Source organism: Nelusetta ayraudi, unplaced genomic scaffold (assembly GCF_046127955.1).
Source record: "Nelusetta ayraudi isolate G7.1 ecotype Tasmania unplaced genomic scaffold, CSIRO-AGI_Nayr_v1 ptg000023l, whole genome shotgun sequence".
In the NCBI taxonomy this organism is placed as follows: Eukaryota; Metazoa; Chordata; class Actinopteri; order Tetraodontiformes; family Monacanthidae; genus Nelusetta; species Nelusetta ayraudi.
Genome location: NW_027466073.1, coordinates 2,741,033 through 2,757,630, shown reverse-complemented (window position 1 = coordinate 2,757,630; position 16,598 = coordinate 2,741,033). Strand labels below are relative to the sequence as shown.

At 42.6% G+C, this 16,598-nt stretch overlaps 1 protein-coding gene across 1 annotated transcript; it reads right to left on the bottom strand.

Annotated features, from left to right (window-relative positions):
* Positions 1-3,509: 3,509 nt before the first annotated feature.
* Positions 3,510-12,592, bottom strand: dhcr7 (7-dehydrocholesterol reductase). The gene is made up of 8 exons (XM_076028454.1): positions 12,495-12,592; positions 11,109-11,212; positions 8,731-8,953; positions 8,510-8,600; positions 8,097-8,310; positions 6,451-6,655; positions 5,338-5,469; positions 3,510-4,336 (listed from the first exon to the last, which is right to left on the bottom strand). Exons 2-8 carry the CDS (start codon positions 11,183-11,185, stop codon positions 3,872-3,874), a joined length of 1,407 nt encoding a protein of 468 aa, XP_075884569.1. The 5' UTR covers positions 11,186-11,212; positions 12,495-12,592; the 3' UTR covers positions 3,510-3,871.
* Positions 12,593-16,598: the final 4,006 nt, after the last annotated feature.

The following is a 16,598-nucleotide window of genomic DNA, read 5'->3' as shown; positions in this document are numbered from 1 at the left end:
TGTGTGTGTGTGTGTGTGTGTGTGTGTGTGTGTGTGTGTGGGTGTGTGTGTGTGAGAGAGAGAGAGAGAGAGAGGGAGAGAGAGAGAGTCTCCACGCCTCGCAAACCCCGTCAATAAAAGGTGGAGCCAGTTAATTTCTCTACATCAGCCTGTAGTGGAGCCTGCTAATACTTTTTAATCCCTTTAATCCCCGCCCTTCCTAATCCTTCATTTATTTAACTCAGTGTGTGACTTACAAAGTCACGTCCAAAAATGTGCACGTAGGATGTCTGTCAGCTTACTCTTTTCTCAAATTAAAGGATGCTCTAATGTTTTCGGGGTTGGGGCTTTTTTTTTTTCCTTTGGGTGGTCTGAGTTTATGTCCGGCTTAATTGAAGGACTGAAAGGCAGATGCTTTCGCACAACGCCATAGATTGTGGACAAACCATAGCATTTGTGTTGCCATGAGGTTGACATTCATCTGACATCAGATGGAGACTCTGACTTTGATGAAAGTTTACATCTGGGAGGCAGTTTTGTGCAGGAATTTAAGCATCAACGGAGGGGCTTGCCACTGTGATCCGACTGGCAGGTCCTCTTTTCATCTTCCTAGTCGGACCTTATCTGTTTCATCAGCCCATTAACTAACCGGATGAACAGTGCAGGGAAGGTCAGAGGGGCAAAAACCTATTAAGGAAGTAAAACTGTGGAAAGATTGAAGGGAACAAAATAAATGAAAGACAAGAGTGATGATTAGCACTTCTCGGCAGAATGGAACTTCATGGTAACCAGGATTGGAGAAAAAAAAGTCAAGCTGAAACAACATTATGTGCTACATTGGGTCCAACCTCCTGTGGGCTCACCACACGCAGAGGGAGCAGTAGGGGCCGGGTGCAAATGTGGCACGGGCGGCAGTCAAGGTCGAGGGCCTCCACGACCCGGGCCTCGGCAACAGCCTCTTGCTGTAAGGACATGGAATGTCACAACCTTGGGGGGAAGGAGGCTGAGCTTACAGTCAGGCTCGCCTCCACATACAGGTTGGGCTCTGGCACTCAGCTCCTTGAGAGGGGCTGGTCTCGTGATGAGTGGTGACGGGCTGGTGTGGGCTTGCTTATTACCCCACAGCTCAGCCGCCACATGTTGGAGTTCACCCTGGTAAACAAGAGGGTCGCGTCCCTGCGCCTTCGGGTTGGGGACAGGTCTCTCACTGGGATTTCAACCTATGGGAAAAATACCAAACTAATACCAGTACCAAACCTTCTTGGAGTCCCTGGGAGGTGCTGTTACTCCAAATGGGGACTCCATTGTTCGACTGGTGCTGCTCGTGGGTGTGGTAGTAAGATCTCTGGCGCCTTTTGCGACGGCAAACCCCAAAAGCCTGATTGTGGACACCAAAAGTAAGGGATGCCGTCAAGCTGAACAAGGAGTCCTATTGAGCCTTGTTGGCTCATGGAACCAAAGGGATGTACTTGATGCCCTTCAATAGCTGTTGAGCGGTCAGAGTGAGAGAAACAAATTATAGGGAGGCGCTGGCAATAAATTAGAAACGTGGAAAAAAATAATTATGGAAGTGACAACTGGAATGGCTCCTCTGCCACTGGCCGTAGACGCTCAGTCCACGGAACCTCACCTGCTGGGAAGTTATCATTAGAACTAGCAGGGCATGGGAGGCTCTTCTGAGACCTTGCTGTACTTCTTACTGAAGTTTGCTGACAAATCACAAACTCACCTCCCAAAATCCCCCCCCCCCGCCCCCCCCCACACACACACACACACACACACACACACACACACACACAACACTCTCAGGCTAACGACTCTCACCGTGAGTATCGTACCCCCCTCAAACTCGCAATAAAAACTAATTTTGCCTGCAGGGAAATCAAGACAAGTTTCGGTGCGGGGTGGCACCAACCTCCCAAGTATCCCAGTGTGGTTCCTGTGCACAGTGCATTCTATAACTGGCCCTCTTTATTTTCCACTTTCTCTTGGCCAATAACTCAAACTCCATCCCATTGTGGTTACGAGCTTCACACTGACCCCCCTCCCAATCCCACCTGCTCCTCGTTGCAGATGAATACTGAGCTGTAAAAGTTGTAAGTTGTTCTCCTGGTACAACGTATAATAATCTATCTATCTATCTATCTATCTATCTATCTATCTATATCTCTGTCTATCTGTCTGTCTGTCTGTCTATCTATCTATCTATCTATCGTAGAGCCATCTGCAAAGACCTTCCCTTTCCTTGGGGTTCCACGAGGCCGACAGAAAGCTATGTTAATTCAGTTATGAGGAAAGACTTGCAGACAAGTTGCTCCCTGCGATGCTACATTTCCTTGCTCCACAGGGATAACTTGACAATGAATTCATCTGCAAAAAAAAGAAGGATCATTCATTTGGTCGTATATGTGAAGTGATGCCATTAATCTGGTACACATTGCATGAGTGATGAATAAAGGCAGGGGACAATCAATGAGTCTGCCATTACCATAACTAATTTCCATTGGGAACTTGTACTATTGCACTGATAGTATCAAAACGTAAAAACAAGGACTTGGGGACTTTAAATCAGTGGTTCTCAGGAATCTTTTTTTTTCCTTATCACGAAGCAGCGACCCAAATTCATTCCACAAAAATAAAAATGCTAGCCCGCTTTTTAAAATGTCTACAAAATAAATTATTGAAATGGATGAGTTGAATTATGTGTCCTGCAAAAAATCCATAAACAGTTTACTGTCTACCAACCAGTTGAGAAACGGCAATTTATAAACGGAAATTAAATCACGTGATCCCAATGATTAGAAGGGGTTTTCAACTCAAAGTTGTTATTCCACCCTAACCTTTGATTCGGGTTTTAATATCTTTCTGCAGCTGAAGACTCAAATGTCATATTTTCTCAACATTACCGTTTTTAAGTTTTAGGTGAAGCGATCGGTAAACAATGATATGCTACTACTACATCTCGAAATAAACCATGACGAAACTAATCAAGCCCTTGGTTATCCGCTTGTTGTAGCTGGTATGTGCTGCCCCCAGGTGGTCGATAATAGACATTACGTAATTGGTAAATAAAAAATAAATAAAATAACCGGTTTGTCGGTTTCCCCTTCTCGCTCATGTTCATCGTGTTGGTTGTTGCCATCTCACTTTGATCAGCCTGACACTCTGCGAAAACTAATTTCCTGCCTGGACAGCAATCCATCTATTATTGTCTGGACCAACCGGGCAGCTTTCACAGACGTATCGAGCTGCTGGAGATGGTCTGAACAAAGATAAGTATTGTGACATAATAATAATAATAATAATAATAATAATAATAATAATAATAATAATAATAATAATAATAATGAGAAGAAGAAGAAGAAGAAGAAGAATGTTCCAAACGTCAGTCAATTTTTACTTTTAATCTTACCATACTGGTAAAAAAAAAAAAAAAAGAAATGTAGTGGAATCAATTATGGATTCTTAAATAGAGGGATTTGAAAATAAATAAATAACAATTTAGGAGAAAAACTGCTAACACATATTCACTTTTTAAAAGTATTTTTTAATAAATCCATGATAATTGAAAATCCTAAATTGTTTTAGTCTGACTCGTGTTAAATGAAATGAAACAAACAATGCACTGTTGTATTGTGAAACGGTCACATGTTGTATTGAGTGGCCATACATTACAGTCTGAGGGGTTTTGTGGAAATGCAGCCTGTTTGAAACTTTGATAGATCCTCTCGAAAGAAATGCAAAACACTGTATTACACTTTACCAAGGCACAGAAACATAACTGTCATGTGATATAAAAATTTAAATTTTTTGCATTACAAAAAACACACATCACGTTTCACATGTCATCCTACTGGTTATCCTGCTCCCTCATGGCCCTCCCTCTGCTGCGTTAAAACAAGCCAGGAATCAGGCGGTAAGGCACAGCGTCAGTGTAGCGCTTCCAGTCTTTGCCGTACTTGCTGCTGCAGCGATGCTCGTCGCGCACACACCGGTGCACCAGCAGGATGGTCATGTAAACGATGTAGAAGTAAGGGTGCAGGTGGCCAAAACCGCAGGCGGCGCAGTAGGCCAGCGAGCCCATCAGGTCGCCCGTGTAGTTGAAGTGCCGCGCCACCCCCCAGAAGCCGGAGGTCATGAGCTTGCTGTGGTGCAGGCCACCGTCAGCCGAGCGGTACGCACACTCGATGTATTTGGGCTTCTGGCCCCAAATGGAGCAGGAGCCCTCGGTGCGCCGGAACAAGTCCTTCTGGTGGTTGGTTGAACGGAAGATGTAATAGCCGACCAGACCGAGGGACAAGACGGCCAGGGCGTGGGGGGCGGTCAGCTGGACTGGGTGGTAGACCAGGTAGAGACCCTGCGGAGCCCAAAACACTTACTCACACCTCTTCACAATTATGCATTTTCTTTTTTTTCCTTTTCTTTTTTTTTTTATCAAAGTAAGTAAATTTGTTTTTGATGGAGGATAGAACAACGACCTCAAGCCCAAAACACACAAAGCGAAAGCGTCTCCGATGTGTTTGTGGCTCAGCAGCAGACCGAGGCCACTAAAGTCGGTGTGCGTGTCTCCACCACCAGGGGGCGCATTTCAGAATTGTCCCAGAGGCCTCTTTAGAAAAATATGTGACAAGTTCTTATTTTTCATGCTTCACATGTGGCGACCGCGTCAATGGCAGCAGGTAGAATCGTTCAGACAGGAAGTATCTGTCTGTCTGTCTGTCTGACTGCCTGCCTGCCTGCCTGCCTGCCTGTCTGTCTGTCTGTCTGTCTGTCTGTCTGTCTGTCTGACTGCCTGCCTGCCTGCCTGTCTGTCTGTCTGTCTGTCTGTCTGCCTGCCTGCCTGCCTGCCTGCCTGCCTGTCTGTCTGTCTGTCTGCCTGCCTGCCTGTCTAGTCTCAGATGTAACAGCAAGTGGAATTGATAGGGCAGGAAGTCAATGATTGGAAAACCCAGTGGAGCCAGTTGATTTTTATCATAATATACATTGTGTTGTATATGTGCTGCTGTATTTTGCTGTGAAGCGTTAACCTGACATATCGGCTGCAAACACTGTTCAGTTTGGCCATCAAACAATAAACCAGATTTCACTTTAAATCTGAAAGCATAATGAACAAAATGCAGGTTTACTTTGAATACCTGCCTTTTTGTATGACACCAGCAGTTCACTTCATTAATATTATCATTATTATGATTATTATTTTCACACAACACTACTTGAGACAAAGTTTGGACGGACAAAACGAGTTTTGTTTCACTGCTGTTTTCTTGAATACGCGCCAAACTACCTGGGTTGTTGCGTGACGGCGCGGTCAGGCCTGACTCTTATGGACACAAATGCAGTTTGGCCGAGGTGAGTTACCTGCAGAGTGTAGAGGAAGGGCAGCCAGACACAGTCACCCCAGCCCAGGTACCATCCAAAGTGGTCATGGCAGATATCAATGGTCTTGAGGTACCACGCCTCATTCCAGAAGAAGTCCAGCACATAAATAGCCTAGAAAGAAGGCAAAAGTCACATAGCAGTGAAGTGGTCAATTTTGTCTGGTGAAGTCAGCTGCTTGCTGTGGTGCTTCCAAAAATTCACGTCATAACAGTGATTACAGCATGATTGCAGTTGCTGGGGAAAAAAAGAAATCAACATAGCGACGCTTTGAGAATAAAAGAGACATTTTCAAGTATTACAATATACCGTCATTTCCGGACTATAAGCCTTATACAACGATGCAGCTAATCTATGTTTTTTTTTACAGCTAACGGCCACTAGGGGACCTTCTCCACTATGGATTTTTGGGTGGGCTCGGGAAAGAGTGAGACAGGCAGTTCGCACGAACAACGAAAGCAACAGTGGAACCAAATACAGAAAGAGAGCACGACAGTTTGCGCAAAGGAGGTTTTCATGCACAAACCCTCATTATGGAAAACAAACGAAGAATTGCATATGATGCAGCTTTTAAGTTAAAGGCAGTCGATCTGGCAGTCAAAGAAGGAAATAGAGAAATACTGATCATTTCTATATCACAAGAAAAGGGTGAACACAGAACAAATCAATCAAATAATGTTTCTGAGCACGGCGCGCTCGCGCTCTCGTCTGGATGTTCTCTTGTCTTTATGCGCTCTGTCTTTGTGAGCTCCGGTGCGTCGCTGCCTCGAGTTCTGGTCCGACTCCATACCAATTAACCGAGGTGACCAGCGGGACCCCGCAAACAGGATCCGCGGTGCGAGTCCAGAGTCGCAGGCTGGCAGCCGCCGAACCGAAACACCTGCGGCTTATAGTCCAGTGCGGCTTGTATATGTACACATTTGTTTTTTCCCCTAAATTTAGCTGCTGCGGCTTATATTCAGGTGCTCTTTATAGTTCGGAAATGACGGCACTGTATTATTGGTTATATTATACACACACACACACACACACACAATGGACAAAATGATTGAGAGGCTTTCTAAGAGATACCAGTCTACCTGAATTACACTTTACCTGCAGTACGTTGACCAGGATCATGGAGTTGGTGACATGGCCGTGGAGCTCCTGCTGCTTCGCCATGTAGGACAGGTTGATCAGAGTCCAGGCCACGATGCCAGGGCGTCCATTGAAGAACAGCTTGAAGTCAAACCACTTGCCGATGCGTGGATTAAACTCGATGCCCATCATGTAGTCGTAGAAAAGATTCCCTGTGAACTTGCTGTGGAAACACAGAAAATGACGACCGTGAGTGTTCAATCAATAGTTATAGTCAAAGTTCCAACATTCATATTTAAGCTGTAATAATCCTACAACACGATATTTGGAGATTCTGAAGAAGAAGCAGCGACATCAAGTGGTTACGTTTTAGATTGCAGCGCTCTTGTGCACACCCCTCCCTCTCCTGCGTGTTCACCCACCAGTGAACTGCAGTGGCCTTTGCACATGAACCTGGATACCTCGTCCACCTTCTTCTTCATTGGTTTATTAGATTTGGATACTGCTGGATTTTCCATACTGGCTGCCCTAAAAATATGGCGGCGCAAGATCCTTGCTCTATACACATACTGTACATACGGCACAAGATCCTTCAGAGCTTGGTGATGACTGCACTCTTTGCTCAGTAAATGCAATGTAGACCTTGCAAAGACCACTGATACAAAATAAACTTGTAAACAATGTAGCAGCTCAAGTTGAACACACTGCTCAGAAAAAAAAGACTAGAGCGCCATATAAAGATAAAATTAAATAAAATAATTGTGTAAATGTAACTTATCAAGTAAGTGCATTCATTTTCAAAGTGTCTTCAGAGCTTGGTGATGACTGCACTCTTCGCCCAGCAAATAACATTAATCAGTAACAGTAAACCACCAAAGCAAAATAAACTTAAATCAGTGTAGCACAGCTCACGGCTAACACAGCTAACTTGTCTTTTCTTGCTTCAAACCAGCCTTTGATTTGGCAGCAACGCTGTATTCCTTAGCGATTAATCGTGTTGCGATTAATCGTGATTAAACATTTTAATCAGCCTTCTTTTTTTTTTTTTTTTTTTTTTTTTTTAGTCGCATTGCAAAAGTAAGTTCTAGTTCATACTAGACGCGGAAGCGCCGCGAAACTGAGCCCGCTTCCTTTCAGCGCCCTTGTTAACCGCACCTCCGCGGCTGGCTCGCGCCGTGAGGCGATTGTTTCAGCATCTGGTCTATTTTGTGCGGGAGCCGCGAGCGATCAAGCTGTCCAGCTTAATTTCCTGTCAACCTGGACAGGAAATAGAAGCAATTCCCAAAATAAAATACAGCGATTGACAAATGCGATGATATTTGTGCATGTTATATTTGTCAGTATCTAAACAGAGTGCAAGAGAGATGAAAACAAACAAACAAACACTCACACACACGCACACGAAGGGAGCAACAGAGTGGGCTTCATATATATATCTACATATGTGTAGATATATATATATGTATATATATGCATATGTTTGACAACCTGTCAGCTTAATAAATGAATATTAAAAGTTGGTGTTAAACGTGGAAGCGTTTGAGGTGTATAAGTAAATGTAGATTCACATGAACAGCCAGTTTATTTACGTGCTTTATATATACACACATACATCCATATATACATATATTGCTTCAGGCCTTTGTTTCAGCCCAGTTACTCACCAGTCTACGCCATTGGTTGGGAAGAGGTAGGCTTTTAGGAAAGCGAAGGTGGACACAGCGTATCCAAGTATGTTGGTACACCACATCAGGGGGATCCAGTGGTCAAAGATGACGGTGGGAGAAAACCAGTGGAAGTAGTGGGCGTTGGCCAGCCAAAGAGCGTGAGTGATGACCCAACACTGCAACCCGTTGATCTCATACTTGTTAACCAGGCCTGCGGACGCAATCAGAGACACCACAGGAAGGGTGAATTTGGAAAGAGATGCTCTCCACAATGCTTTGGTCACAATGTTATCATAGAGAGAAAAAAAATAATAATAATTAAATAAATAAATAAAAAAATAAAATAAAATAAAATAAAATAAAATAAAATAAAATAAAATAAAAAGCAGTATTAATATGTTGCGCATTACCAGCAGGAGTTCGGGCTCCATCCTGTACTCCACCAACATAACCAGGAAGAAATTTGTGCAAGACATCAGGGACGCACATGTAGAGGAACACCTGCAAAGACAGAAACATCTTTAACATGCTTATATTTGCCAAGAGCCCTGGATTCCTCCCTTTTTTTTCCAACTTTAACTCCTTCCTTTTTACTTTAACTTTAATCAACTAATTAATATCCTGCTTTTACCTGGAAGGCCACCCAGGCGGTGTAGATCTTTGCAGCGGACCAGGTGAAGGAGGGTGTCCGGGACCAGATGGAGAGCAGGGTGGTCTCGCCCTGGAACAGCTCCAGAACAGGCTGGGTGACGGAGCACTGGTACTGGTCGCAGGCCATCACAAAGTAATAGACGATGAAAGGGGCGAAGCAGAGGAGGCCCACCACGGAGATAAGGGAAAACCAGTCCACCTCCCTGAGGACGGCACGGGTCGGACACAAACAGGCTCATTTTGTATTGTGAAGAGAAAACTTTGGCTGTGTTAAAGGATTAATTATGTTGTGTGCTTCAGACCAGTGATTCTCAACTGGTGGAGTCTCAGGACAAGGCAGCACCGATGCATCGGCACACGTGTTGAGCGAAACCCCGTGTCGGTGCGTGTATCGCTTAAAGTAAAAGTCACGTGACCGATACAGACACTGCAGACGCCGAAAGAAACCCTCACACTTTAAACTCTTTTTTTGGAGCCCAAAAAAAGAGAAAAGTCGTGTGGATCGGTGTGGCACCATTTTGATCTCATGTCGGCCAATCAGCTAATAAACCTCTTCCTGCTAGAACTACAGTTTTGATGGACTCCGGCGTCCTCAGTGTCTTGTGAGCGGGTGTTCGCCAAAGCTGGAGAACTTCCTCCCAAAACAATGAATCTGTTAAAAAAAAAATTCTTTAAAGATTTTTTTTTTTTTTTTTTAAGTTTCTGCCTCAAAGACAAGTACATAAGCAACAATTACATTCACACTTTGATTCACATGATGACACTCTTTCATAAGTTTATTGACTTTATATATATACATATATATATATATACACATATATATACACATATATATACATATACATATATACATACATATATATACATATACATATATATACATGTATATATATACATATATATTTAACCGCGACCCAATGAAAACAGCTCCATAACCCACTTATTATTATTATTATTATTATTATTATTATTATTATTATTATTATTTAAGTATCTGAAATCACATTACGATTTTTTTCTTAATTTTATTTTACTCCTACAAATGCACAACTATCGTGAGCTCATGCAACGTTCTGCTGCCGGCCTCCTCCCTTGCTCAGCCCCATCCTTTGGAAATCTCCATGACTCCCGATTCAACAGCGCATCAAGTTCAAAGTCCATCTTCTTATCTGTCAAGCCTTCACCTGACTGCCTGTCAAAATGACTGCCCAGCTCCACAGCCAACACTAATCTCTCCTGCTCCCAAAAACCGGCTCCTTCTCAGCTGCTCCCTCCCTCTGGGAGTGTCTACACCAGGCGTGGGCAAACTAAGGCCCGGGGGCTATATGCTGCCCGTTAAAGCTTTTTAATCCGGCCCGCTGAAAAATACAGGTGCAGGTTGAGTCATATGTGTTTATGACATTAATAGTAAGTCATAATATAGCAGCATTTCATCCATTTTTTCAGTGTTTTACAAGTCATTTTAATAAATGACTCTTAAATGACAACTCCTGTTGAATTTTAAAACCCACTGTGGCCAACCAGTCAAAGACTTTGCCCAGCCCTGGTCAAAACACCATCTGGGTGGATTCAAAGTCATGTTTCTTATTGAGTAATTACAGTAAATACGCAGAACAAGCTTCCATCTTTTCAATATTCTCTTTTGATTATCTGATGACCTCTGTTTAAACAGCGCTTTATACAACCAGCACAGGTACGGTGTTAACGAAGATAGCTTCTCTCATTGTGACACTCTCCTTTTTAGCAGGCTTCCTGTTACACTTGAAGTCAAGTATCACACGCAACACAACATTTCATTGTTTACATTTTTGCATTTACAGTAAAAACTTTGACATTGAAGTGGTAGCAAGTTCCACAATGTAGGGGTTGTTTAAATAAAATATCATTCCGCTTTGCTTTTTAACCTATGATGTTGGGGTACCTGGATACAGGTGATCCACTCTGCAAAGCGCAATACGATATAATAATAGTACCACAAATGATAAATAAAGTTTGGCAACAATAAGGTGTTAAGTTAAGGCTTGTGGTGTATTTTTAGTTAAATCTCCCCACTTTATGTCACACATTTGACCCACTATACATTTCTAAAAAATAAAAAAATAAAATGCTTATTAACGGCCAGCATTACATCATAAGTTGTCGATGCAACAAATATATCCAAGGCAGCAGCTCTTAACACCTGAATCGTGTTGTGTGTCATCTTAAGATGTTAATGTGATAAGATTGCAAGCTTTTTTGTGTTTCAACGGGTAACAAGGTCAACTGGTTTTAACAGGTCCGTGTCGCATCCTGCTACCTGCCTGAAAGAAGTTAAGGTGCATAAAAAAAAAATATTGTGAATGGATTTCATGGACTCACCAGGCTCTTCCCCACTGTGCAGGCTCCTCCTTGGTGCCATTCGCAGTGCGCAGGGGACGTCTCTTGGTGACCTCCATGCCTCCAACGCACCTTCACTATCTGGTCTGCAATATAAACAAAAAGTCTTGAAGGAGTTGTTGCACCTGATCTCAGTCATTGGACTCTTCTATATAAAGTCAGGGGTGGGCAAACTAGGGTCCCAGGGTCCATATGCGGCCCATTAAGCTTTTTTTTTTAAATCCGGCCCTCTGAACTTAAAGAAATTAAATTAATAGTAAGTACATTTTTTCAGTGTTCCAAGAGTCATTTCAATAAAGAGCTCTATCATTGTGGCCCACCGGCCCAAAAGTTTGCCCACCCCGATCTAAGTAGTCTTTATTGTCTTGTTGTAATCCAATTAAACCAGTTTAATCACAGTGACTGATTTGCTAAACTGTCATTGGTTGTGAGATGTTGTCCTCTGTCACTCTTAAAAACCTGCTCAAAGTATCCTTATGGAACTGTCGCTGTTCATACGCTGTAAAATCATGTGAGCACGGGTCAACGTCTAATCATTTTGATCGGAGGCGTTCACTGAACTCAATCAAAGAAAAAAATAACTAAGGTTTGGAAGTGTTTGTTGGCAGGGAGGACTTGAGAGAGGTGTCCTTGAGAAGCAGATAATCAATGAGTGTGATAAGAGGACCTTGAAATGAGGTCGGTTTGATAGTGCGAGTCTGAACAACTGCAACTTCTACTTCTACCTCGGTGGTGAAGACGACCACTGACCCGATGATGCATTCACGGACATCTTTACAGTATGACATCTCTCTCTCTCTCTCTCTCTCTCTCTCTCTCTCTCTCTCTCTCTCTCTCTCTCTCTCTCTCTCTCTCTCTCGCTCTCCATCACAGAGCACATTACGTCACACACACACACACACACACACACACACACACTAATGAAAGTTGGACAACAAACAAGATGGCTGGGTTGCCAGGTTTACAACACACTGAAACGCGTTTCGCTCGACAGCTTGTCCCACTGTCTAGATGAGATGAGTTGGAGGGAGGGTAGAGAGACGCACACTGTTGCATAACGTCTGCCTTTTTTTTTCTTTTTTTTGCAAGCGAACCTTGACTGAGGAAAAACATGCTTGTAAAAGTGGGGGGGAAATCGCAGCAAACGTGTACTCGTGTAAAACGTGCAAGCGCACCTAAGACGGTGAATTCGGCGAACCACATTTTTTTTTTTAAAGAGGGGGGGGAAAACGTATCCGTTTGAATTTAGCGACTTAGCGGAAGCTCCCCTGACATCACTGCAGTTTGCATCTACCCTCTTATATTCTATAAGTCCTGAGGTCGAACAAACGGACGGTAGTTCAGTGTGTGATGCTCCGGTTAACTCACCCGTGGATGAGAGCACCGGCGAGCGGCTCGTGTTTCCACCCTGTTCAGGTGACGGTCGTAGGCATTGCAGAGGAACAAAACCCTACAGTGGTGACAAACACACTCCGCCCTCCTCCAAAACCCCGCCCCTTACTCAATATTTTAACCAATGTTCTTCAAGGAAAGGTGGGCCCAGGAAGTCAGCTGGGCTCTGGTTGGACGGCTCCGACTGGAACCACTGGCGCCCGACAGAGTCCCCGCCCGTCCGCCCGCCAGAGGATCGTCAGCGGTTCACCTCCGGGGGGAGCAGCAGGTAGCAGATATTATGAAAGAGCTTCTCCTCCTCCTCCTGCTCCTCCTCCTCCTGCTCCTCCTGCTCCTCCTTATGATGTTTTCTTTTTTTTTTCTTTTTCCACAACGATAAAATATGCTACCGTTCAGTCATAAACCCAGTTTATTTAGATGAAATTGGTTCAATATTTTTTATTCATGTTAGCTGTCAATATATATTTATATGACATTTCTTATTTCACTTACAGCAGTGTAAAAAAAAAAAAAAAAAAAAAAAAAAAAAAAAAGCCATGCAAGAAATGGCTGCATTGACGTACGCTTGCTTTAAAGCAGGGGGTCACCAACGTGGTGCCCGCGGACCTCATGAGTTGCCCGCTGAAATAAATTGCACAGCTCGTTGAGCTGCGTCTAAAATTCAATTCTATCCAACCTTGTTAAGTCATTTGATAATTATTGAGAGAACTCGTGAGCTTGATAAGTGTCTTCACATAGATAAGTATCATTCATAATCTTATATAACGCAGAGAGTTTGTTATTTCAGGAGAATCTAGCAAACTGGGAGCCCTTCATACGGCTCAGGACCCATGGAGTAGTCGGTGACCCCTGCTTTAAAGCAGAATTTCTCAACTGGTGGGTTGCCACCCAAAAGTGGGTTTTGATTGGCCCACCCCTATTTTTGAAAAAAGAGGGGGATTTTAGAATATTTTTATGTTTTAATATTACATGTTATATTTTGTCAACATTGTTATTATGACTGGAGGGAGGTATTTTGTATTGTAGCACTCATTTTCTATTTTTGTGAAACGAATTAGAGTTGCTGTTGAATAAATGTGAGTCGCAACTTCATGATAGGGAAAATAAACTCTTGAGACTCCACAGGTTGAGAACCAATGGGTTTAAATGGCTTTAGTTTAGTTTATGTTGAATGAATGAATGAATGAATGAATGAATGAATGGAGTATGATCACTGTCACGGAGGACGCAAACGCTTGCGTTTTTAGGTGCACGGGCATTACTTGCACACAAGGGGGCAGTGTTCGTTCGTGACTCTAAATTAACTTTTATTGCGGGTAAAGTCGAGGTACTTCACTTCACTCCGTACACATGATAAACGTCAACATTTTTAAAATAACGGTGTGTACACACACACACACACACACACACACACACACACACACACACACACACGACAGTTTACTCCTGTAATTTCAAATGACTGGTCTCTCTCCAGCAAATCATGAACCATGAAAACAGGTTTAGGTACGATTTATATTATGTTATTATTATTATTATTATTATTATTATTATTATTATTATTATTATTTTTTTTTTTATTATTACCCATTGTTGCCCACCAGTCAAACAGTTTGCCCACCCCTGGTCTAGACGCACTGTTCTCTTTCCTATTCCTGTTGGCACCCAGCCTTTATCATCGTCTGAGTTGTTTACTAGATTATTTAAGGTTTGATTGGGGAAAAAAATCCAGTCCTGCTCTAGAACAGATACTTATAATGTGCCTACTGTATATATTTACATACTTGTCATTGTTTACAGAGTTTTGTTTTTTTTTTGCACTTAAAAAAACTCATCTCAGATGGTTAACTATGGACTTGATGTTTGTGCAAAAGAGGTTAAAGTTCACGTTTTCACAATCTATTTAGCATTGTTTTCGAATTCTTAATTATTCTAATAGAGTCCGCAAAAGTAATTATTGTTTTTATGCACTGGTATAAATCAAAGTTAAAAAAGTATACTTACATACATACATACATTTATATACAATGTACGTATGTATGTATGTATGCATACACACACACACATATATAAATGAATATATATATATATACATGTATATATGCATGCGTGTGTGTGTGTATGTGCATGTGTGTGTACGTGTGTGCGTGTGTGCGTGTGTGGGGGGGGGGGGTTGGAGGTGAGGTTGTCCAACAAATCTTACCATCACCTCTCATGGGATTGTCTGTGTGTATGACTGCACTCTTACACAAGCAGTATTCTATTGTTCATATGAAGATTTTGTGCGCTTGTGTGTGTGTGTGATGATCCTCTGCTGTATCGAAGACACAGCAAAACATGACGCTTTAATAATTTACAGGAAACAAAGTTGAAAAATTGATGAGAGCAGCAGATCCTCTCATCTGTGGGTGCTCCCTCCCTCCCTTCCTCCCCCCCTCCCACCTGCTTGGCTGGTCCTCCCCCCGTCCCCCTCCCCTCTCCTGCTTATTCAAGCTCACAAAGGAGGTTCTTCCAACATAAGAAGATAGAAATATGTGTCTGTTTTAGAACTGAAACCACTCATCATTATAAGTTTGCTCAAAGTTGATGTCTTTCTTTTTATCACTTGCTGTGCCTGACACTATATTGCGTTAAATCAATTAATTCAATGTCAGAGCCTTCAACCATCTTCTCAGAGCAAGCAAGTGAAATTGGGGACTGTCACGATGACAGTCTTTAAAGACTGCGTGTGAAAATCTCAATCTCTCTGCCGTCAAAGCAGGTACAGAAGGTGTCGTCAATATAACATAATACACCCCAACTACTCATCGGCAGATGATGGCCCTCTGGAGTCTGGTTCTGCCCTAGGTTTCTTCCCACTGGGGAGTTTTTCCCAGCCACCGTCGCATCTTGCTTGCTCCGGGGGCCCGGTTGCTTCTCTCTGATTGTATAGAGCGCTTTGAGACGCCTTCGGTTGTGATTTAGCACTGCACAAATAAAGTTTTGGCGCAGTGGTTAGCGCAGCCGCCTCACAGTAAGAAGGTCGTGGGTTCGATTCCGGGGCCCGGACCTGGGACCTTTCTGTGTGGAGTTTGCATGTTCTCCCTGTGTCTGCGTGGGTTCTCTCCAGGTTCTCCCTGTGTCTGCGTGGGTTCTCTCCGGGTTCTCCGGCTTCCTCCCACACTCCAAAAACATGCATGTGAGGTCAATTGAACATTCTGAATTGTCCGTAGGTGTGCATGTGAGTGTGAATGGTTGTTTGCTTCTATGTGGCCCTGCGATGAACTGGCGACTTGTCCAGGGTGTCACCCTGCCTTCGCCCTAAGACAGCTGGGAGAGGCTCCAGCAGACCCCCGTGACCCTGAATAGGAATAAGCGGGTACAGAAGATGAATGAATGAATGAATAATAATAATAATAATAATAATAATAATAATAATAATAATAATAATAATAATAATAATAATAATAAAAGCAACCAGGGAAAAAAAATCCATAATAATAAACACAATGGAAAATAAAGCTGTTGTTTTTTTTTTTAACATTAACATAAAAAGGAAAATATTTACATTAAATCAAAGAATATGTAAATAGATTAGAATAAAACACCTTTATTAATCCCACATTGGGGGCTGTGGATTTGCATAATTACAGCACGGTATGGTGCCAAAAGATGGAAAATTATCTTAATTAAAAATAAATAAATAAAACAAAATATTAATAGAGTTAAAAAAAAAAAAAAAAGGAAAAACAAGATATTTACATTTTATGAACAGTTATTTACACACTGACATATGAATAAGTCTTTGATTGCAATTAACCATACTTTAATTAACCGTGCTGGCTTATCCACACATCCTGTGGATTTTACTGAGGGGCCTGACTCACCTAGTGGCCCTTGTTTCAGTATCTGTGATAGACGTGATGACTCTTCTTTGCTAACACTCTGTTTAGTAAAGGCTTTTCCAATCCCAGCACCAGCTCCTGCAGCTACTGCATGTGGTTTGTACCAGTACCAAACTAAAATACACAGTGTGGTCAAAATGTCAAACTTGGACACAAACATTGATTTATCGAACAAATTCTTCCTCCCGGTATAGCA

Bases quoted from the DNA above. Each gene is read 5' to 3' on its own strand.
- dhcr7 (XM_076028454.1), bottom strand. From the start codon at position 11,185: ATGGAGGTCACCAAGAGACGTCCCCTGCGCACTGCGAATGGCACCAAG. The intron at 8,601-8,730 runs GTAAAAGCAGGA...CTGTCTTTGCAG, and splicing joins CCGCCTGGGTGGCCTTCCAG to GTGTTCCTCTACATGTGCGT. The intron at 4,337-5,337 runs GTAACTCACCTC...TGGGCTCCGCAG, and splicing joins CCTTCCTCTACACTCTGCAG to GGTCTCTACCTGGTCTACCA.